This window comes from Aspergillus aculeatinus (assembly GCF_003184765.1).
Source record: "Aspergillus aculeatinus CBS 121060 unplaced genomic scaffold BO66scaffold_77, whole genome shotgun sequence".
In the NCBI taxonomy this organism is placed as follows: Eukaryota; Fungi; Ascomycota; class Eurotiomycetes; order Eurotiales; family Aspergillaceae; genus Aspergillus; species Aspergillus aculeatinus.
Window position 1 is genome coordinate 118130 of NW_020291546.1, and position 20243 is coordinate 138372.

Sequence of the window (20243 nt, forward strand, 5' to 3'; positions counted from 1 at the left end):
GCATAAGTCGATTTAGTCTACCTCTTTTCAGCTGTCTGCTCCAAAACCGGGTGTATGGTCCGCGCGCGAGAGAGAGAGAGAGAGAGATAAGGCATGCTCCTTAAGAGCTAACAATTAAATTTCGAGTTTATCTCTCCTATTCCCGAAGCAGAACACAAAGGCAAGCTAGACATATCATGATTGTCCGTGATCTGACGGGGTCAGACGGAGAAAAGTTCAAAGCTACGGGCTCCTGTGAGTAAGGTATAAAGCAGGTCCTTCGGTGTATTGTCTATAACAGTTCATATATCATTCACTATCAGGTACCATAGAAACATAATCATAACCTCTGACAGAACTAATTGTGGAAATTGGTGACAGTGATGGTAGGGTGGGATCTATGCGGCGGAGGCTAGCGAAGGCTCGGGCCTGTGCCAGCTAATATCATACCGTCACTTTTGGGAGGACGTGGCCAGTACACGACTCTGCGCCCCCCGTGCTTCTGGCCGCTGGGTTTCAGTCAGATAAAGAACGGGGATGCAGACGCTTGCCGTGTTTTGCTGGGCTTGTCTGCTCTACTTGTGACGGGAAGCAAAGGCGGACCTCCTCATGCGACCCTAGGGTTGATGACATATGTCATCTATGGATAATCCTGCCCTCTAGTACGCTCGACACTATGCTTGTGTGTGCTCGGTCTCTTCGATTCCGTGATCCATCCTGTCAAATGCTTTCAGGACCTCCTGATCCCACTTGGTCGCGGCGACAAGCGCATATTCCAGGAGGCCCACGGTATAGAGAGCCAGACATTGGCCAACCCAGAGACCCGCCAATCCATGACCATGCCTGGAAAGCCAGATGCCCAGGGGCAAAGCTGCCGCGTAATACGTAAAAATGTTGATTGCGGCGCCGAGATGCTGTTTGCCGATGCCTCGCAGAGTCCCGCCACAGCTGGCATTCAACCCATCCGCGATTTGGAAGGCGGCCACATATGGCATGACATCCCCGGTCAACTTGATGACCGCGGGATCATCGGTGAAAATCTTGGCAAACTGGTACCGGGTCAAGGTCAGGACAACAAGGACGAGGGCGCCCACGATGACACATAATGCGGTGGCCGCATGGGCCGAGCGCGCGGCCCCCTTGGCGTCGCGGGCCCCGAGACGGTTGCCCACTCGATTCGACGCCGCCACCCCAATACCAAAAGGAATGGTGTTGAGGATCTGATCTGAGGTCATGATCACACTCTGGGCTGCCATGGATGTCGACCCCAGCCAGCCGGCTGCGACCGCGACAATCTCAAATGCCATCCATTCCGCGCCAACATGCAGAATCCCCAGCACGGTCAGCCGGACGAATATCCCCATGTTCTGGAAAGCCTCCCTGGATAGGCCCCCCCAGCATTCATGGCCTGCAACCAATGCCGTGTACAGAGCTAGTAGGCCGAAGCATAGCCAGTAACATAATCCGGTCGCGACAGGGGCCCCCAGCAGCCCGAACCCCCAGATATTACAGAGAAGATAGTTGAGACCAATGTTGATGGGCGCTACCAGCAGAAGGACATAAGTGCTTGGGGAATTGATGCCTGGGGATCATACAGTTAGTCCCGTACTCATTGGCCCTACTCAAGCAAAGGAAGCCCGGGACATGGGCACAGGAGGGGTCGGGGCTCTTACCCTGCGCTTGCAAATACTTTTTCAGGGCCTCGAAGTAGATATAACCCAACCCACCCGGAATGAGGTAGATAAGAAAGTGGGCGGCATCTTTCGCTAGCTGGGGCTCTTGTCGCAGGGCGAGGAAGAGATGTTCCGACCAGCACCAAAGTACCGTGACAGGAAGATAGAGCAGTCCCAGGACCACAAAGGCTCGCTGCAGATATATGCCGAGCTGGGATTTGTTGGTGCTGCCGGTGAATGCGGTTGAGGCTAGAGTATCGAGGGCGGTGGTTCCTCCAAGGGCTATGAGCCAGGCGGTAGCAGTGGCGAACATGAAGGCAAATGCAGCCGCTGCCAGGGTTTCCGGGGACAAGCGACCGACTACCAGCAGCGACCCCGTCTGCAGACTGTTCTGTAACCCATAGGTCACCACCACAGGGAACGAATTGCGAGCCAGAAGACATCCTTCTGAGAGGAACGCTCGAATGGCTTCGGGGCGGGGCGGAGACCACCACGTCGCCGTCTCCGCCCTAGCGAGAAGAGGCGATCGTTCGTCGAAAGTCGAATGCATCATGCGAGAGAGGCTCCTATCCCAAGTTTTTTTTAATGGTCCGGATCGGCAGGTAACGAAGATGTATATATAATTAGGCGGGGGCAGGCATCTCGAGGTCACGACTACTACTTACGTGCTGTAACGCCTGAACCCTGGTTCGGTGTAATTTTACGGTGAGGGATAGGGATAGGGCGGTGCCGAAATACCATAAGTGATAGTTATAAGTGAGAGCGTCCTCGCAGTCATCCGGTGGAGATCAAGTTCAAGGCAATCTTATGACTATGAACTTATAGATTCTAATCTCTACAAAATATTGAAAGTAGCTTATATATTCTAAGGTGTTTGAAAACTACGTATTCTAATGATAGCTTATCGACTGGGTGGGCGAAGTATTGGTGGAGGGGTGGAGGGTACTGTATTGATTGTATTGATTGTATTAACACTACCTAGGTAGGTACCGTGGATACCTCCTTACTAGGTATGCGTTCCGCCTCTCCTATAGGGGACTGATAAGCGCCACCGCGCCACCGCACCACCACTCTTTCCGCGCTTATTCTTTCTACATATGTACTTTTCTTACCTTTGCTCTCTTTCCCACCGTCCATCCCCCCCCTAACGCACTACTGACTACAGACCCGCCTGTGCGTGCAAGTGAAGATCCGTCCATGTTGGCCCCCGAACCTCATGCATTGCTCAGAAACCGTGCGCCCTGTGCCAATTGCAAAGCCTCCAAGCGCAAGGTCAGCCAGAGCCCTCAAGCCCTACTTTCTTTGCCCTTGCCCTCTCTCATCCGTGATAACCCACTGACCCTAGTACCTTTCAAGTGCGACCGGGCCAAGTCGCGTGCATGTTCCCGATGCCGCAAGCATAACACCGTTTGTGTTCCCTCCATCACAGCACGGTGGCGGGTGGAAAGCATCGATTCCACCAGGCAGCGACTGCTGCAATCTCAGCGCGCTACCCTGTCGGAGGGGGAAGGGGGGGAAGGGTCGGAGGGGCCGCTCTCAGCAGCAGCGGACGTGATAGTCCATGCCCCTCCACAGACCTCCCCTCCGCTCCCTGACGATGGAACTTCGATCCCCCCCCCTACCACTGCCTTTGCCGATTTCGACCTTGGAGAAACTAGTGTCCCATCCCCCTACCCCGCCATCGACGAGCTCTTCCTGGCCGACCTGGATACCATGACCCATCATGGGTCCATGTCCCGCGGCTCCCCTCTTTCCCCAGCCCCAGTCCCCCCCTCACATGCGGAGCTGTACCCGGCCCTCCACGGCTCCTCTCTTACCCCAGCTCCGTGCATAGCGCCTGGACCGGTGTCGTACCTGTGGCAGGAATTTGTGCAGTCGATCGCGCCGGGGATCAGTCTCGAGGAGGAAGGGAATCAGAACAAACTGACCCTCTATTTCACCTCGCGAGTGGCTGGCGAACCGTTACTGTTCTCCGCCATTATCTTTCTATCCCACGCCGTTCGCGTCAACTGGATCACGGAAGCCACGCCGCATGTGGATCCCACCGTCATGGCCGCGGTCGCCGTGATGATGGAGCAAGAGGCGGTGGCCTACGTCCGCGAGGCGATGTCCCAGCAGTTGCAGGCCGTACCCAGAAGCCCGTCGCATTGGCTCACGACTCTGACCATCCTGATCGCCCTGTGTTCGGCCTACATTGCCCAGGGAAACGTTCTCAAGCTTTGATCCTACCTGCAGCATGCGACGTATATTGCGGAGAAAGGGTTTACGACGAGTCTGGCGACCGATGAATCGTTCCTCTTTCTCGTCCGCTGGCTGGGCTACATCCATATTGTGGCCATGCTGGATGAGACGGACTACTCCATCGATGCGCCGAATTACTTTGGCATCGCGGCCCAAGAGGACCATGGCCCTGACCCCTCCCACCCCGACGCCATCTTCTCCGACGTGGATCCGTTCCTCGGTATCTCCCATACGGTGGGGGATCTTCTCTACCGCCTGGGTCGTTTGATCCGTTCTCGGAGGGGTTCCGCCACCCTGGACACGGTCAGGACCGACGCCATCGATGTGGAGGTTCGCTTGCAGGTGATGCTGCGGAAATTGACGAAATACAAGCAGGATGGAGAAGAGATCTCGTCCCATCTCGACCAGTACAATGAAGCCTTGATTCACACTGCTGCCCTTCTATTCTTCCTCGAGATCAAGCGGGAGAGCCCTCAGTCCACCTTAGTACAATCAACCATCGCCCAGGTGCTTGATGCATGCGCTGCAGTGCCGGAAGATTCACGCGTTGCCAAACTGATGCTCCTGCCCCTGTATAGTGCCGGAGCCCGGACCACGCGACCAGTATATAAAGACTTTGTTCATCGGCGTCTCCGGAAATTGAAGAGCGGATACTGTTTCTCCAACGTCGGGTGTTTGATCGACATCATCGAGCAGCGGTGGCTGGAGCTCAAGACTGGTCGAAACAGTCAAGGTGCGTAATGCTCTCATTCCCTCCCCCCCCCGGAATTGATTTCTCATACCTTAGACAACTTAGGAGAGAGGAGAGCCTCAGTCTGCGTACTGTTATGAGAATCCATCGGTGCGGTGCCCCAGTGCTGGCCTCGTAACCGGGGTCAATGGCACCGATCCATGAATGCAGAACGGGAAGACGGGTGTGCGGATAAAATCCCCAATCCGAGCTAAACGCACTGTTTATCTGAGGTCATAGGTTAGTACTTACTAGGGACTTGGACTCACGGCGTAGTGGTAGTAGGAAGAGCGACCATCGAGTAAGTTATGCGGGGTAACGATTACACCCGCGCGCGGGGTAAATACAATAATAGCCCCTCTGGAAGGCAGATCTGCCGCCAACCAGCTGAATGCAACCACAACTGGGGAAGTTTCGTCCCCGGAGTGATTTCTTCCGATGGCCTCGGTCCGATGGTGGCACTCCTTGGGGTTGGTGGAACGTGGGCTGGGGAAGAGGGGTCAAGGAGCGCCAAAATCATTCGAATTGGCGATTGCTGGCGAAACATGGCTCCCATTGCGCGTCGGGAATTTAACCCTAAATTGATAATCAGTCTTCCAACGATAATCTGTGGCAATCTGGATCTCTAGATACACATCTTTACGCATCTATTTATATTTTTCCCCCGGCCGCCGCTGTCTTGCTGACAGGGAGTAGAAGAGCCAGATCCCCTTCCTGTGTTCAATCCTCGTAACCACCGATTCCGTTTCGCGGCCGTATCCAACATGGCAACCAACATTGATCTGAAATCCTCTTATGTGCAAATTGTCAATGGCCAAAGCGCTCCCACAGCCACAACCCGGCACGGCTTGAACCCTGCTAATGGTCAGGCACTACCGGAGGTTCCAGTGGCCACCGAAAGCCAATCTCGATCGGGCAGTGCAGTGTGCTAAGGCCGCATTCAGAGGCTGGTCGGCGACTCCTTACGAACAGCGACGGAGAGCCGTGCTGGCCTTTGCCGATGCAATCGAAGAGAACTACACTGGGTTTCGAGAACTGCTGACTTTGGAGCAAGGAAAGCCGGTAAGTCCTCCCCGTCACTTTCTCCCTGCTGCTCGATGGCTACCTTCTTTCGCTTGGATAGATCCCACAAGCGACCGCCGAGATGGACAACACCATCTCTTGGATGCGGGGGATGGCCGACCTGCAGCTTCCCGAGGAGGTCGCCCACGACGATGATTCTCACACGGTGATTACTCGATATGTTCCTCTGGGCGTGGTCGGCGCCATCGTGCCCTGGAATTTCCCAATGATGCTTGCCACGGGCAAGATCGCCCCCGCGCTCCTGACGGGAAACGTGATCATAGTGAAACCCTTGTGAGTTCTGAATCCCGGGGGGGGATCACCGACCTCGACCTTGACTGCTGACGCTGCTTGTTCTGCTCAACAGGCCTTTCACCCCGTATGGGGGTCTCAAGGTTGTGGAGTTGGCCCAGTCTTTCATCCCTCCGGGAGTGGTGCAGTCTCTTAGCGGCGACGACAGTCTGGGTCCATGGATGACCAGCCACCCAGACCTTGACAAGATCAGCTTCACCGGTTCTACCGCAACCGGCAAGCGGGTGCTGCGGAGTGCGAGTGACACCCTGAAAAGAGTCACCCTCGAGCTGTAAGGGGTCCCTCCTCAATCATCCGTATATGCCCTTTCGGGTTTGGGATACTCCCCTCAGCTCCTTCATAATTCGCGTTCTTCTCTTTCTCGGCCTGGCCGGCAGAACGGGCTCGGGGCGGTAATAGTGACCAAAGACGGAAAGAAAGACAGACATGACACGCCAAGTACTCCATTGCTACGCGTAGGGGTTTGTTTCTTAGTTCTGGTGGAATTTTTGTTCTTCAAATGCTTCGTATATTCGTATACATATGCAAGACATGTCGGGTTGAACACGACGATGCCCAAATTCGAGGCTCGCTAAGTCGGGACCCCGGTGGTATCCAACTCCACATTCACCCAGTACGGCTGGTAGGATTTCGATCGAAGCCACGGACCGTAGATATGGGTCAAACAGAATACCGGCAGTGCGGCAACGCTCACGATCAGCGCCTGAGTCGCATAGGTCCACGTCCAACCCTGGGCCGCTTCCCACGTTGGCAGAAAGAACTACGACGCGCGTTTCAGTTCTCCGGTTAGCAGTCGATACTTTGCCTGGACACGAAAGAGAAAACGGTCCAGATCCAGAGATCCAGGATGCGGGGTTGGAGACGTACAGGGCTCGCAAATTCCGATATGTTCAGCACCACCGAGTAGGAGATGATGACAGCAGTCGACTGCAGGGGATAAGAATCGACCAGATAGGCAACCAGCACCGTGCTGCTCGTCTGGAAGCCCACGGCAACTATGCAACCGCGCCACGTAGATCCGGTCAGTTGTCTTCAGCTGGGAAAGGGGTGGTGGGGGTAAGGGAGAATACTGACATAAGAAGAAGGCGACTTGACCCACCATCCAGTGATATCCTCGATCTACACTGATCCCCCAGAGACAAAGTCCTCCTGAACAGAAACATTAGCCAGGTGATCGATAGCCGTTCGCTCGCCGCATCACGCACCGGAAGCTAACAAGCAGGATGGATACACCAGCCATAGGCGCATCTCGGCCACGTGAACATTGTCGTTCTTGGCCACGTGAACATTGTCGTTCTTGGCCATCAGCTTGGCACAAATGTGGTCGCTGAGTCGGCCCGAGCAGAAAGTCTCGGCGAAGATCATTCCGACCAGGAAGCCGGTGAAGAACAGCCCCTGGATCACGGGTGGATATTCGGGATATGCAGCCGGGATCATGGTGAGGGCGGCGGGATTCCACCAGTAGACTAGCAGGCAGAAGCTGAACAATGGGATAGTGAAGGCCGCCACTCGAAAGATAATGGCGAACCGGACCAGCGTCTCCCATGGTCTGAGATGACGGATTCCTGGGACCGGCGTGAGGTTGAAGAAAGGAAGGTCTCTGGTTCGGCGGAGCTCGACGGGCAGGACAGGAGGGGAAGGACCAGGCTCATTCTTCTGGCTTCTCGCACCGGACTGTCCGGTACCCTCACAAATCATGGGCAGTTGGTGCAGCATCAGGTGGCGGGGATAGAGCGTCTCGGGGAGACAGAGAAGCACCAACAGGAAGAGAATGCCCAGCAAGATGGCATTCAGCCAGTACACCCATTTCTCGCCGGCGAGGTCAATGATCCCCCTAACTGTGGGGAACGTTAGTTAGCTTTCGTGGCGCCGTTATTGGAAAAGCCAGCGCGCGAGGCCTTACACATGGCGCCCATGAGAAACCCAGTATCTATGGCCAGTACCCACAGTCCCATCTTTTGACCGCGCTCGTAATCAAAGAATAAGTCCCCGACTAAGACCGGTCAGCCCAGACACTCGGTCGAGAATGGAATGGACTTGTGTGTCTCTTACTGATTGCTAGGCCCGTTGCCGAAGATGGGCTCACCCCAATCCCTTGAAACACCCGGGCTACCAGGTAGCCCTCAAAACTGGTGGTTGTCGCGAGGCCGATGGTGGCCACGAGAGCCACCAACGAGCCTCCAATGAACACAATGCGCCGACCATAAATGTCGGCAATCGGACACAGCAGAAGCGGTCCCAAGGCAAACCCCACCGAGGGAAGTGCTACACTCCAGCTTGTCTCCTGATACCCCACGCCAAATCGTTGCTCCGTCTGCGAGTACAAAGGGATTGGGCTTGTGTTGAGATACGCGAACAAGAAGTACCTTGACGGCAGTGTCGGCAGTCGGCGGGCCCAGGAAAGAAGGCCTTCGTCGCTGGCGGAAAGAGAGGCATACATCCACATTACAATGCCGAGTATCATGCGCCTACGCATGGGAGACCAGTTCAGGGGGTCATGAGCATCCCTGGTGGGCTGAGGGTGAACTACCCGACCGTCCCTCGTCAGCAATGGAATGGCACAAAGCTCCTGTGCCTCTTCACCACCACTGCTGTCTGGGGCTTGATCCTTGGACATGCTTCCCGACCGGATCCTGGATCCAGCAGTAGGGGGACCACTGCCCAGGGCCATTTCTCCTGCCATCGAAGGTTCCATGTTTGGAACGAAGGAGCAACTAGGGGCTTTCCCCCCCCCAAGAGCTATAATCCAAACGGACCAAGTGCGGAGTTAAAAGCTTGCGAGCAAAGACTGAAAGAGGAAACAATACAAACGAGGAAAATTAGGGCAGGACACGATCAAGTAGCACGCCCTTTCTCAGGCAGCATGTTTCGTGAATATGCAGGATACGTTCTATATAGAAGCCTCGCCGAATCTACAGTGGCAAGGGACATGTGATCCCGGCAAATATGATTCCAGCGTCTCTGCATGAGGACATAATAACGGTTAAGGATTGCTCGCTTATCCTTATCTGTCTTCCTTCACTACGTAGTGTCGTCTCGCTCCATCGGCACAAGCGGCTAAGTGGATATGCAGCCAAAATTTGCGGGGCGAGCGGGGTGATTTGCTCGTAGTTACTTGCATTTTCAACCAGTAGGCCAACGCTTATTTCGCCTTGAACCGCTAAGCGTTTGATGGGATCGGGAAGAGAGTGCCTGGTAAACGATAAGGCAGATACAGTAATCTCATCGGCCAAAGCCTTATGTACTGTGAGGTTTCATGCTGCTTCACCTGGTGACAATTGGTTTGCCGTGACAGATCGTTTATCTCCCGGGGTCTACACCGTGGATTGTCTTTCCTCCATTAGGCCAAAGTAGTACAGTACAACAGCCAACTTGGGTAGATTTTGATTACCGTCTTAATTATCAGGCCTCCAGATTTGTACGCAACTTCTCAATCTAGAGCATCAATCACCAAGTACGAAAGTGCCGAGCCGGCTGAAAGGTATGTTGAATTTGGACCTGTCTCACAAAGCGTCCAGGCCGGCTTAGAGGTCTTCGAGTCACCTCGTCTCAATAGGTCACTCCGTACAGAGCCTGATTCGTGGCGGGGCTGCGGATAAATAACGGCAGAGGCATCCATTGCACTGAACCCTCGCCTCAGCTCGCTTTGAGTTGATACATGGGGCATTCTTTTGGCGGGGGGGATGCTGACTCATGCGCGAGTGAATCTGTTAAGTTGCGTACAACCAGTGCATTCTGAATTGGAGGCGGGATTTTTCGGGGTTGACGTCATGACGAGTAAGTTAACGTTAACTAACTTAAGTTGACTAGTTAGTCAAGTTAATGTTAACGTTAGGTTAAAAGCCAAACCCGTGGTTGGGCGAACCCCTAACCTTTGCCGGAGCCTGGACTAAGGTGCCAGTGACTGCGTTAACTGTTCCCTTTTTTGGCTCGAATGCCGCAACAGTTAGTGACGCGTCGCCTCGCCTTGAGCCGCAAAACTAAATTGACGGATGAAGGCGGCACCTCAGAGACAGTGCAGAAAGTCGGAAGGTCAATTACAGTCCCTAATTAGTACCTAACTAGTACCTAGTAAGGAGTACACGCTCAAATGAAAGCAACCGCCTTCGGCACTTTCCCTCGATTCACCACTTTATTCTCTTTCCATCCCATGAGTTCGTCAGCCCGCTAGCCCTACGCCTACTGCACTCTTCCGCAAAGAAAAAATCCACCTGACGCGTATAAAAGCTGCACGACCCGACGATGAGTCTCAGGGGAATGGCCGTCGCCGCCTGGCTAGGATTGCTGCCGCTAACGTCCTCCCTTGTGGTCCCGCACGAGCTGGCCCAGGAACCCTTGAAGGATGCTTCTTCGTCTTCGCTGTTCCTCCAAAACAGCATCTTTGGCAAGTCTCGCACAGCGAGGCCTCTGAACGTCCAGGACGAATTTCACGCCCTGAATGATTTCAGCACGCCGTACAGTGGGATTGCAACCTTTGCGCACCTCAACTGGACCAACTGCTTTGATCCCGCCACGGATGCAACATTTGACATTGGAATTGTCGGGGCCCCTTTCGACTTGGGCGTGACATATCGCCCGGGTGAGCGCTTCGGGCCATCGGCAGTCCGATCCGGATCACAGCGGTTGGAGCCCGGCTTTGCCTACAGGTATGGTATTCACCCCCCAATGAGGGATGACTCGGTGTAGATATGACTGCTAACGTTGCCAAAGTATGGATCATGGGACCAACCCCTTTCGCAGTTGGGCCTCTGTGGTAGACTGTGGTGATATCGCCAATACCCCATTCGACAAGCTTGAGGCGCTCCAGCAACTCGAGGCCGGTTGGAAGTCAATTGGATCCCGGAAGCCTTTGAACTCGCAGAAGGCAGACCATGTGAGACTCCTCTCATTTGGCGGAGATCATACCATCAGTAAGTTGCGTTTGGCATGATCCCATCGAAAGTGAGATAATCCTTCCTAACCCCGCGCGATCCAGCACTGCCCGCGCTGCGAGCCCTGCATCCCACCTGGGGTAAAGTGGCGATTCTCCACTTCGACTCCCACCTGGATACATGGGACCCTAAACAGTTGGGCGGGGGCCTGACCAGATACTCGGAGGTCACGCACGGTAGCATGCTTCATATCGCCCACGAAGAAGGACTACTGGTTGAGACGGGCAACATGCACCTCGGATCCCGATCGATGTTGATGGATGAACACTATGACCTCGACAACGATGCTCGGTGTGGCTTTACGGCCATTCGAGCCCGGCAGATTGACCAAATCGGTATTGATGGGATTGTGAAACAGGTTTTGGACACGGTCGGTGCCAGCCTGGTCTATGTCAGCATCGACATTGATAGTCTCGACCCTGGTATGTGCAGACCTAGCGGATCCTGGTGTGATTACTATTAACCCAAGTGGTGATTCTTAGCATTTGCCCCCGCCACCGGCACAATCGAACCCGGTGGCTGGACCACCCGGGAACTTCTTGAGATTCTGAACAGGCTGTCCAAGGCAAACCTCCCGATCATCGGAGCAGATGTGGTCGAGTTTTCTCCTGTTTATGACAACGCAGCGGAAACCACTGCCCTCACTATCACACAGATTGCCTATGAGCTTCTGCAGTGGATGGTGCGAGTGCCGGTGAGAGTCGCAGAAAAGACCGAATTGTGAGGAAATGTTCGACTGGAAGAAAACGCCGAAAGCGAGGTCAAGGTGGATGGGTGTCCTGTAGTGTATGTTAAAGAGCATCGTTGATCGGATCTCCTGCGTGACTGTGTGTCTTGAGAGTCATCGTTCTATCAGTCAGTGGTGTTGCGTATACTCAAAACATTGTATAGCGTTTGAGCGGTCTTTCCAACCCGATTGTCAGACCAGGCTCTGAAGAGATGGCTTTACCGGTCCATCATCGCACCTGAGAACTGCACCGTACTTGTCCATGAAACTCGGATCTTGCTAGAAAGTCTTCGACCCTATTTTCTATCATGCTCTATTTTCTCAGCTGCATGGCACACTTTCATGGCTCAAGTTGAACCACGAAGATAAAATACTACCGGGGTCCGTTCCATTCCATAGCTGCAGATCATAACCATACGTCAAATCCTAACACCCAAACGGATTCCACCATACTCGTTCAAAGCACTTTAACCCTGAAGAAAGGTTCAAATCTTCGCCTTGGTGCTGGCTTGCTGAGTGTATAGGTCCCAGTCTACTACCTTCCGACGCGCTTGGCACTCACTCACCCCGTAAGCGCCAGCCCTTGGTCGACCGTGCGGATACAATTCCAGCTTGATCGAGGTAGGCCCCTTCAGGGGGTCCAACCTCAACCATCCTCACTGCGGGTTACAGGGTGCTCGGCATTTTCCCACCGATAGGCTAAGGACAAATACACAATGGTTGTTCATAGGGACAGCAAATCCCCCGCAATGCAGCTTATCTTCACCATCCTTTGTGGTCGACCGGACTGCTTTCCGTTGAGTTCCCCGGGTTCCGACTGCGCGGACCGAGGCGAATCCCTGCATCAAACACTTGTATTGGAAGTGTCCATGACGGATTAGAGCCAAGCTGCTTGGCTATTAGGTAATTGCGTTCCCAAGTGGATCTGGGAGACATGTCTTCTACGTGGGCAGGGGAGGTAGCAGTGGGCGTAAGTTCAGATGGTGACTGGCAAACAACAAGAAAGACATGGCGGTCCGTGATTCATTCTCTACAGTTTTGCCCGCACAGCAGACCCCTCAACCAGCCTATTTCCAATCTCGCGCAGTAAGTGCTTCTCCACTTGTGCTTCCCACTGCCTGTTTGGGGAAAATCCTCCCCAACGCCTTCGTCGCCCAGCCAGAAAATGTGAGTGGGTGCCTTGTGACGTCCCAGGACCTGGCCTACAAACTGCCGGATTTCATCGTCCCCAGCTGGCGTCTTTCCCGGAGCCTTTAAGAAACAGCCCACGACTTCCCCATACCGCTGATTCTTGATGCCCACCACACTGGCCTCACTGATGGTGGGATGGGCCAACAGTCGCTCCTCAATCTCAATAGGAAATATGTTCTCCTCTCCTGCAGAGTATTAGTATTTCAGTGCCGATTGGAAGGGGAATTGCAGGGAGTGGAAAATCGAGTAGAGACGTTCGAACGAGGAGCTTGGGTCCTGGGTCTGGGGTATGTGCATCAACCTTATAAGTCTACCACACGGTACTGGTGGCTTCGCACTGGCTTCGTGCTTGCCTGTCAATCTTACCCCGGATCGGATCAAGGCTACAGCTTTCCGTGCCGGATGAGCGCCGGATATCGGTTCGACGCTATCAGAGCACAATTTAGACCGAATGCCACTACATCCCAGAAACTCCTTGCTTTTTCCAACTATCTCCCCTCACTCTTCAATGTCGCGGTCTTAGTCGCAGCTTCGCTTCCTGCCACAATCGTTCTGCAGCAGGATGCGGATTGCTATGCTACCAGCGCTATGCTGATTGACGATGGTATCATTGACGACAAAGCAAAACTTTAGATCAACAGATTATGAAAGATGGAGTTGACGATGAAGGTTGCGGTGGATGGCAATTTTGAGACCCGGTGGAAGATATGAGATGCAGTCGAGCAAGGCAAGGAGGTGCCGTGGCAAGTGGCCCAATTCGTCAGATCCCGAGAGTACCTAAGTAGTCAGCTGAAGAACACATTTGGGCATTTGCGTTTCTTTTCATGCAACACAGTTAATTACTCGGCTGCTTTGCATATGACTGACTACCTTACCTCAGATAACCTGATCACCAAGAATCCAACGAACATGTTCCTCATAAAATTGCCCACATATATGACTAGGGCTAGTAAGCTTAGACAAGCTTCTTGAACATCAGCTGTGTTGTCCAGCATTCATTTTCAAAGCAATGTGGTGATTGCTTCGAAATCGCTTAGAATAAATACTTTTGTGCTTCTTCTATGCTCTAGGCTGCTCGCGGGCAAGCTTGGTTTCTGCAGCAATTCGGTGCGTTAGTAAGTTCACTAATGCAGCATCCGCGCTAAGAAGGCTGAACTCCACCAAACCTTTAAATTCCCATTTCTCCCTCGCAGGCCTAGGCTGCCGCCATTAATTATCCTTGTTCTTATCTCCGCTGGCCAGTCTACTCTGCTTCATATGAGTGAGACTAGTAGTACCTCCGGCCAGGGCCAAACCACTCTCGTGCCACGACGAAGAGCTGGAGGTAAGAGATCAGTCACAGGCTGTCGCACTTGTCGGTGAATATACCTCCCACACGCAGTATGCAACTCATCTTCTCATATACCACCGATAGAGTCCGTCACAAGAAATGCGACGAAGCACCCGGGGCGTGTAACAACTGCACATCTACCGGTCGGCGTTGCGATGGGTATGACCAACATCGTTTACCCCGTGCAAGCAAGACCAATACGCCACCTCAAGCCAAATTCCAGATTGTGACAGGCCTGGTTGGAGGAGTGCATCGGACGATGAACCGAGAGGAACGACGATGCTTCTCGTTCTTCCACCTTCGCACCATGCCCGCCATGGTGGGTTTCTTCGACTCTGCCCTGTGGCAGCAATTAATCCTCCAGTTGGGGCACGAGGAACCCGCGGTCTATCACGCTATTGTTGCTCTGAGTGCGTTCCATCAAGACTCGGAAAGGCAAGGGATGCCGCTGTCCAAGGAGGACCTGGGGAACACTTGGCATCGGTTTGCCTTGGAGCAGTCAATGCGCTCGTTCTCGCTTCTCCATACTCGCCGCGCATCTCACGATCCTCGGCTGCGGGAAGTCACCTTGCTATGCTGCCTGGTCTTTGTGCTCTTGGAATGGCTGCGGGGCCAGTATGACAAGGCTTTCGGGCATCTTCGGAGTGGAGTCCAAATGCTCAAAGAGGTTGGCGTGAAGATGACAGATGAGTCGCGTGTGCGTGGGCCCCCGGTAGAGCGAGCCCTGGTCGCTGCTTTCGCCCACTTGGACATTCAGTCTGCGCAGTTTGGGGAGACAAGTTCACTCGTGGGAGGAAATCCTATTCTGGAGATCACAACGTCGCAGGCACACGGGACACCCACTTTCCGCAACATATCTGATGCGCGGGAAGCACTCGACCACATCCTTGAACCGGTTTTCAAGTTTACAACCTCCACAGAGGCCCTGTCGCATGAACAGCTTGCGATGCAGTACGAGTCTCTCCATCAGGAGCAGAGCAGACGCTGCGCGGCAGTGAGCGAGTTCGCCCGAACCTTCGACCACTTCCGTGCTACAAGATATTACAAGCTGAGCGCGAAAGAGCAACGCGGTGCAGACGTCATTCACCTCCATCAGACCGCGGCGTCTTTGCATCTGGAGATCTGTCTTCTAGAAAGCAACGATCCCCTGCTGGACACTTATACTCCTAGATTCGAGCGTCTTCTGGCTTGCGTTGGAGAAGTGACGGACAAGTTCCCTGAACGACCTAGTGTCTGCATGGACATGGGCATCATTCCGCCACTCTTCCTCGTAGCCACCGGATGTCGGGATTATAGAGTCCGCGAACGGGCGATCGAGGCACTACGGTCCTGGCCGCACCGTGAAGGACCATGGGACTCGAATCTAGGGGCTCGTATCGCTACCGAGATAATGAAAATTGAGTCTGTGGCCGGTTCGGCGCCGCCGAGCGGGGATACGGAGGGATTCACCAGCGAACCTGCAAATAACACTCCGGCGCCGCGTGGGGTGTCTGTGACTATACCCGAAGATCAAATTCATGCGTGCTTGTCATATTATGTGGGCAACGAGCGGAATGAACGGTGGTTCAAGCTTGACGGAAAGTGAGACGTCCTTTGTGGTGCTTCTTAACTATTAACTATTATGTACTGTACGTACGTGTGTGCTGTAGATAAATTGATCCATCCTTGATCGCCCTCTTACCGCCCAGCTGGCAAAAAGATTTCGACAAGGCGGTGGCAGAATACCCGATAAGGCCCCACAGATAAGCTATCAGTCCTCCGGATCAACAGAAGTTCCGCCGCTCACATGGAATTTTTTGGAAATCCTCCTGGCGATGGCAGGACAACACCCCAGACTCAGAGCTTCGTGAGCCGCAACCCCGTCCCACAACCGTCTGCTGTCTCTCTATTGCCTCTAATCACCTCGTCTCACCCAGCAAACACCCCATCAATCTCACAAGATGGGCAAAATTGCCAAAGATGCCTCACCGGAGGCGGATGCGACCCCGATCGCCGATTCCGAACTCGAGTCGACCACGAAGCTTGCAGAAACTTTCCAAGAACTGGGAGTCATAGACTCCCTGTGCGAGGCCTGCGACTCGCTAGGCTTCAAGAAGCCCACTCCCATTCAGGCCCGTTGTATTCCGATCGCTTTAGAAGGACGAGATCTGATCGGTCTCGCTGAGACGGGTAGTGGTAAAACGGCCGCATTTGTGCTCCCGATCCTGCAAGCACTGATGGACCAACCCCAAACCCTGCACTCCCTCATCGTCGCGCCCACCCGAGAACTGGCGCAGCAGATCGCCCAAACCGTGGAAGCCCTGGGGTCGCTGATCTCCGTGCGTTGTACACTATTGATCGGTGGTATGGACATGGTGTCGCAAGCGATGGCCCTGGGCAAGAAACCGCATGTCATCGTGGCGACGCCGGGACGTCTGCTGGATCACCTGGAAAACACCAAGGGCTTCTCGCTCAAGAACCTGAAATACCTGGTGCTGGATGAGGCCGATCGACTTTTGGATCTGGACTTCGGTCCCATCCTAGACAAGCTTCTCCGCCTCTTGCCGCGCCGAAAAACCTACCTGTTCTCCGCGACCATGTCCAACAAGGTCGAGTCCCTCCAGCGGGCGTCCCTGTCCGACCCCGTCCGCGTTTCCGTCTCCGCCAAGAACCAGACCGCCACGAATCTCTCCCAGTCGTACATGTTCATCCCACACAAGTTCAAGGACGTCTACCTGGTCCACCTGCTGAACGAGCGCGCGGGACAACTGGGCATTATCTTCACACGCACCGTGCACGAAACCCAGCGCCTGGCTTTCCTGTTGCGCAACCTCGGCTTCGGCGCCATCCCTATCCACGGTCAACTCTCTCAGAGCGCTCGTTTGGCGTCGTTGAGCAAGTTCCGCGCCCGGTCGCGCAATCTCCTGCTGGCCACGGATGTTGCGGCCCGTGGTCTCGATATCCCCGCCGTCGACTTTGTCCTCAACTACGACCTGCCTCAGGACAGCAAGACCTACATCCACCGTGTGGGTCGAACAGCTCGTGCAGGCAAGAGCGGTATTGCCATTTCCTTTGTCACCCAATACGAAGTCGAGGTATGGCTGCGGATCGAGGGCGTCTTGAACAAGAAGCTGGACGAGTACAAGCCGGAGAAGGACGAGGTCATGGTGTTCAGCGACCGAGTGAACGAGGCACAGCGACAAGCGGCCATGGCCATGCGGGACTTGCAGGATAAAGATACCAAGGGTCGGGGCGGACGGGGGAAGAAGAGGAACAGGGATGATATGGACCGAGAGGAGGCTTAGGGGGATGATTTCATCCGCGTGGACTAGATGAGAATATGTGCATAATTAAAAAGTTGTATCTCTACAGCTTGACCTAAAGCGAAAAAGTTTCCAAATTCGAGATGAACTATACGACCCACATCGTTCCGACCGTCCCCGCAATAATCAACTCAGCACCACCACCACCATCACGATGGTTTCCACTACCACCAGCTCCACTAAGACGATAGTCTTGCTCGGGGTCTCTGTTATTATATGCTTGTTACTTGAAGCGCTTCTTCCAGCAAAGTTTATAATCTAGGTGTTGTTCAAATAACTCGTCTTCACAGCTTGCTCGTCACTCGAACAATGATACAGTCTCAGTTCATCAATTTATATATTCGTTATCGTTTCGTCCATCATTACCAAGGAGTTCTCAAACCACTCTAGCCTTCAATCTTCTTTCTTCCCCCAATCAATGCTGGAAGATCTTCCACTTTAGCAGTGCCTTCAAGGATATCTGGGACATGTCAGCATTAACCCCCTCTGAGCACCAAGGGAAGGAACATACCGTGAACTGCAACAAACAAGGGGAATTCCTTGAGCTTGCCCTGCTTCTCGAGGAACTCATAGATATCGTACGCGGTGGACGTGCCCTGCAGCTTCTGTCCATTGAGCTCCTTCTCCTCGATCTCCTTGACACTGACCCCCTGCTCCACCGCGTGGCAGGCCGACCGGTAGTTCCGACCGGCGTTGCAGGAGGAGACCAGGTCGGCCATGCCGGCGCTCTCCTCGGTGAAGGTGCGCTCCTCGACGGACTTGGGGAACCAGGTGCGGCCGAACTTGACCATCTCGAGGACGCCGACGCGCATGATGGCGGCCTTGGCATTCTCGCCCCAGCCCTTGCCGGCGACGAAGCCCGACGCGAGGGCGATGATGTTCTTCAGCGCGCCGCCGAGCGCCACGCCGGCGACGTCGCGCACGTGGTGCACGTGGAAGTAGGGCCGCGCGAACAGCGTCTCGAGCAGCTCGGCGCCGACGTGCGGCAGCTCCGGCGGCACGCGGGTGAGCCGGACGTGCGTCGGCTTCGCCTTGCACTGCCGCTGCTCGTCGATCTTGATCAGGTTGGCCTCCGCCGAGTCATCCTGCTGCTTCAGGTCCATCGGCGGCACGTCGTAGCCGATCGTCGTCTCGCAGAACTTCTCCGCCGCGACCTCGGGCGCGATGTTGGCCCCCGACAGCGCCCCGCAGTAGATCCCCAGCCGCTCCATGATCAGCTCCGAGTGCAGCGTCACCGTCCCGTCGGAGACATCCACCCCCTTGATGCAGGAGATGGCGCGCGCGTACGGCAGGATGTGGCCCGCGATCCCGTCCAGCGTCTTGCCGATGAACTGGTGCGGCAGGTTGAAGACGAGCAGTGTGGCATCCTTGACGGTGGACTTGAGGTCGGGATCCGCCACCACATTATCTGGCAGGGCGATGTCTGGCAAGTATTTCACGTTCTCGTGGACTTGGTTGATCACCTCGGTGAGTTTGCGCTTCTGGCCGCCCAGCTTGCTGTGGTGCTTGGAGGACTCCGGGATTTCGATGTCTTCGTCAAAGACCCACATGCGCACCTCCTTATCGAAGAGGTCGGGGTGCTCGTTGGTGTTTTCAGCGATGATCTTGGCGATGGTCGAGCCCCTGGTTGGAGGGGTGTGCGTCAGTGATGTTAGGAGGATGGGGAGGCGGGCGTTCGTACCAGTTTCCTGAGCCGACCACGGCGACCTTGTGCTTTCTGGTGTGGCCTGTCATCTTGATTGCGTGCGTAGAGAATATCGATGCTGAATTGAAGAGTACAGGTACAAAAGAAGAGAGTCCATGACCTTGGAAAGGTTTATAGATCTGGCTGGGAGCGACGGTCGCGGCAGATTCCAGGGCGGTGACGTTGATGGGAGAAGGACGTCATCGTGACTTCTCGCTTTTCCCCCACTCCTTCGTTATTCTCAACCTGCTTGACTGCCTTGATTTCCTTGACTGGCACCTGTCACTTTGAACCAACAGACTTGTCTTGTTATGCATGCATGTCAAGGTCACGGTTACTGTCGGAAGCTTCTCTGTTCAGAGCAAGCGCAGTGCGTACTGCATACACCTTGTCGATCGCTCCGGTGGCCGTCCACAGGTGCTAGACTCCAGAAGAAGTGGCTCACGCTTGGCTACCGCCACCCACCACCACCACCACCACCACCACCACCGGCCGCGTTATCCCTGCTTGTGCTGCATTGGTGCGTTCCCTGTGTGACTTTTATGGGATGATCTTCACAATGACTGACGAATAGATAAAACAAAGTGACAGTGGCAATGATTCCCCCTTCTTTCTCAAGATAATGCCCGGTATCTATCTAAGCCCGTGGGGATTAAGCAAGACGACGACCACCCAGCAGTGCCATGCCAGAGTCGACCCACTTTAAACGAGCTTTTTCCGCGCAAGCTTCAGAACGGAAAAAATCACTGGTCAGTCGGCCACGTGAGCCGCCGAAGATCCGCCGCGTGTGCCCTTCGGTGTAAACTCCACCCCGCCGCAATTAGTCAATTCCCCCGAGAGAAGGAAGCCAGAGTCAAACACCAGAGCAGAAACCGTTCCAGCCAGACTCTTTTATCTGGCTCAGGCACGGTCCGTTGACTAAGTTTAATCTCGCTCGGCGAATCAGCGCCCTTGCAGCGTCCAAGCTAGGAATCATTCGGCGGATCGCGAATAAGATTCCACAGATAACGCCATCTTTCATCCACCAGTCTGGCCCTGTGCCAAAGCCCTTGCATCCACCTAACCTTACCATGCATCCAGT

At 54.5% G+C, this 20243-nt stretch overlaps 9 protein-coding genes across 9 annotated transcripts; 5 read left to right on the forward strand and 4 right to left on the reverse strand.

Annotated features, from left to right (window-relative positions):
- Positions 1-648: 648 nt before the first annotated feature.
- Positions 649-2393, reverse strand: BO66DRAFT_463965 (MATE family efflux transporter; the record flags this gene model as incomplete). Its single annotated transcript, XM_025652444.1, has 3 exons — positions 649-1561; positions 1653-2111; positions 2318-2393. 3 exons carry the CDS (start codon positions 2391-2393, stop codon positions 654-656), a joined length of 1443 nt encoding a protein of 480 aa, XP_025498418.1. The 3' UTR covers positions 649-653.
- Positions 2394-3524: 1131 nt separating this feature from the next.
- On the reverse strand, positions 3525-4432 carry BO66DRAFT_233518 (uncharacterized protein). Its single transcript, XM_025642777.1, has one exon. The coding sequence runs from the start codon at positions 4290-4292 to the stop codon at positions 3639-3641; it is 654 nt and encodes a 217-aa protein (XP_025498419.1). The 5' UTR covers positions 4293-4432; the 3' UTR covers positions 3525-3638.
- Positions 4433-5375: 943 nt separating this feature from the next.
- On the forward strand, positions 5376-6477 carry BO66DRAFT_463970 (ALDH-like protein). Its single transcript, XM_025652445.1, has 3 exons — positions 5376-5685; positions 5747-5979; positions 6053-6477. The coding sequence occupies exons 1-3, from the start codon at positions 5485-5487 to the stop codon at positions 6270-6272; spliced, it is 654 nt and encodes a 217-aa protein (XP_025498420.1). The 5' UTR covers positions 5376-5484; the 3' UTR covers positions 6273-6477.
- Positions 6478-6568: 91 nt separating this feature from the next.
- Positions 6569-8614, reverse strand: BO66DRAFT_463972 (MFS transporter; the record flags this gene model as incomplete). The annotated part of the gene is made up of 7 exons (XM_025652446.1): positions 6569-6757; positions 6865-6992; positions 7072-7146; positions 7203-7835; positions 7901-7990; positions 8050-8363; positions 8436-8614. The coding sequence occupies 7 exons, from the start codon at positions 8612-8614 to the stop codon at positions 6569-6571; spliced, it is 1608 nt and encodes a 535-aa protein (XP_025498421.1).
- A 1640-nt stretch (positions 8615-10254) lies between these two features.
- BO66DRAFT_385208 (agmatinase) lies at positions 10255-11688 on the forward strand (the record flags this gene model as incomplete). Its single annotated transcript, XM_025646130.1, has 4 exons — positions 10255-10643; positions 10708-10907; positions 10973-11350; positions 11411-11688. The coding sequence occupies 4 exons, from the start codon at positions 10255-10257 to the stop codon at positions 11650-11652; spliced, it is 1209 nt and encodes a 402-aa protein (XP_025498422.1). The 3' UTR covers positions 11653-11688.
- Positions 11689-12589: 901 nt separating this feature from the next.
- Positions 12590-15764, forward strand: BO66DRAFT_432597 (Zn(II)2Cys6 transcription factor; the record flags this gene model as incomplete). Its single annotated transcript, XM_025650656.1, has 7 exons — positions 12590-12625; positions 12658-12822; positions 13078-13450; positions 13682-13795; positions 13917-13961; positions 14134-14170; positions 14228-15764. 7 exons carry the CDS (start codon positions 12590-12592, stop codon positions 15759-15761), a joined length of 2304 nt encoding a protein of 767 aa, XP_025498423.1.
- Positions 15765-16013: 249 nt separating this feature from the next.
- Positions 16014-17763, forward strand: rrp3 (RNA-dependent ATPase RRP3). The gene has a single exon (XM_025648382.1). It carries the CDS (start codon positions 16117-16119, stop codon positions 17458-17460), a length of 1344 nt encoding a protein of 447 aa, XP_025498424.1. The 5' UTR covers positions 16014-16116; the 3' UTR covers positions 17461-17763.
- BO66DRAFT_396085 (glycerol-3-phosphate dehydrogenase family protein) lies at positions 17674-19607 on the reverse strand. Its single transcript, XM_025648383.1, has 3 exons — positions 19160-19607; positions 17990-19101; positions 17674-17938 (listed from the first exon to the last, which is right to left on the reverse strand). Exons 1-3 carry the CDS (start codon positions 19210-19212, stop codon positions 17865-17867), a joined length of 1239 nt encoding a protein of 412 aa, XP_025498425.1. The 5' UTR covers positions 19213-19607; the 3' UTR covers positions 17674-17864.
- Positions 19301-19942, forward strand: BO66DRAFT_233566 (uncharacterized protein). Its single transcript, XM_025642779.1, has 2 exons — positions 19301-19682; positions 19748-19942. The coding sequence occupies exons 1-2, from the start codon at positions 19474-19476 to the stop codon at positions 19866-19868; spliced, it is 330 nt and encodes a 109-aa protein (XP_025498426.1). The 5' UTR covers positions 19301-19473; the 3' UTR covers positions 19869-19942.
- Positions 19943-20243: the final 301 nt, after the last annotated feature.

What these genes read in the sequence shown, in the direction of transcription:
- BO66DRAFT_233566 (XM_025642779.1), top strand. Translation starts at nt 19,474, where the DNA reads ATGCATGCATGTCAAGGTCACGGTTACTGTCGGAAGCTTCTCTGTTCA. An exon ending in TCCCTGCTTGTGCTGCATTG is followed by an intron (nt 19,683 to 19,747) that starts GTGCGTTCCCTG and finishes GATAAAACAAAG; the next exon opens with TGACAGTGGCAATGATTCCC.
- BO66DRAFT_396085 (XM_025648383.1), bottom strand. Translation starts at nt 19,212, where the DNA reads ATGACAGGCCACACCAGAAAGCACAAGGTCGCCGTGGTCGGCTCAGGA. An exon ending in GTGGTCGGCTCAGGAAACTG is followed by an intron (nt 19,102 to 19,159) that starts GTACGAACGCCC and finishes CCCTCCAACCAG; the next exon opens with GGGCTCGACCATCGCCAAGA. An exon ending in CTTGTTTGTTGCAGTTCACG is followed by an intron (nt 17,939 to 17,989) that starts GTATGTTCCTTC and finishes GACATGTCCCAG; the next exon opens with ATATCCTTGAAGGCACTGCT.
- BO66DRAFT_463970 (XM_025652445.1), top strand. Translation starts at nt 5,485, where the DNA reads ATGGTCAGGCACTACCGGAGGTTCCAGTGGCCACCGAAAGCCAATCTC. An exon ending in CTTTGGAGCAAGGAAAGCCG is followed by an intron (nt 5,686 to 5,746) that starts GTAAGTCCTCCC and finishes TCGCTTGGATAG; the next exon opens with ATCCCACAAGCGACCGCCGA. An exon ending in GTGATCATAGTGAAACCCTT is followed by an intron (nt 5,980 to 6,052) that starts GTGAGTTCTGAA and finishes TCTGCTCAACAG; the next exon opens with GCCTTTCACCCCGTATGGGG.
- rrp3 (XM_025648382.1), top strand. Translation starts at nt 16,117, where the DNA reads ATGGGCAAAATTGCCAAAGATGCCTCACCGGAGGCGGATGCGACCCCG.
- BO66DRAFT_233518 (XM_025642777.1), bottom strand. Translation starts at nt 4,292, where the DNA reads ATGGGACGAGATCTCTTCTCCATCCTGCTTGTATTTCGTCAATTTCCG.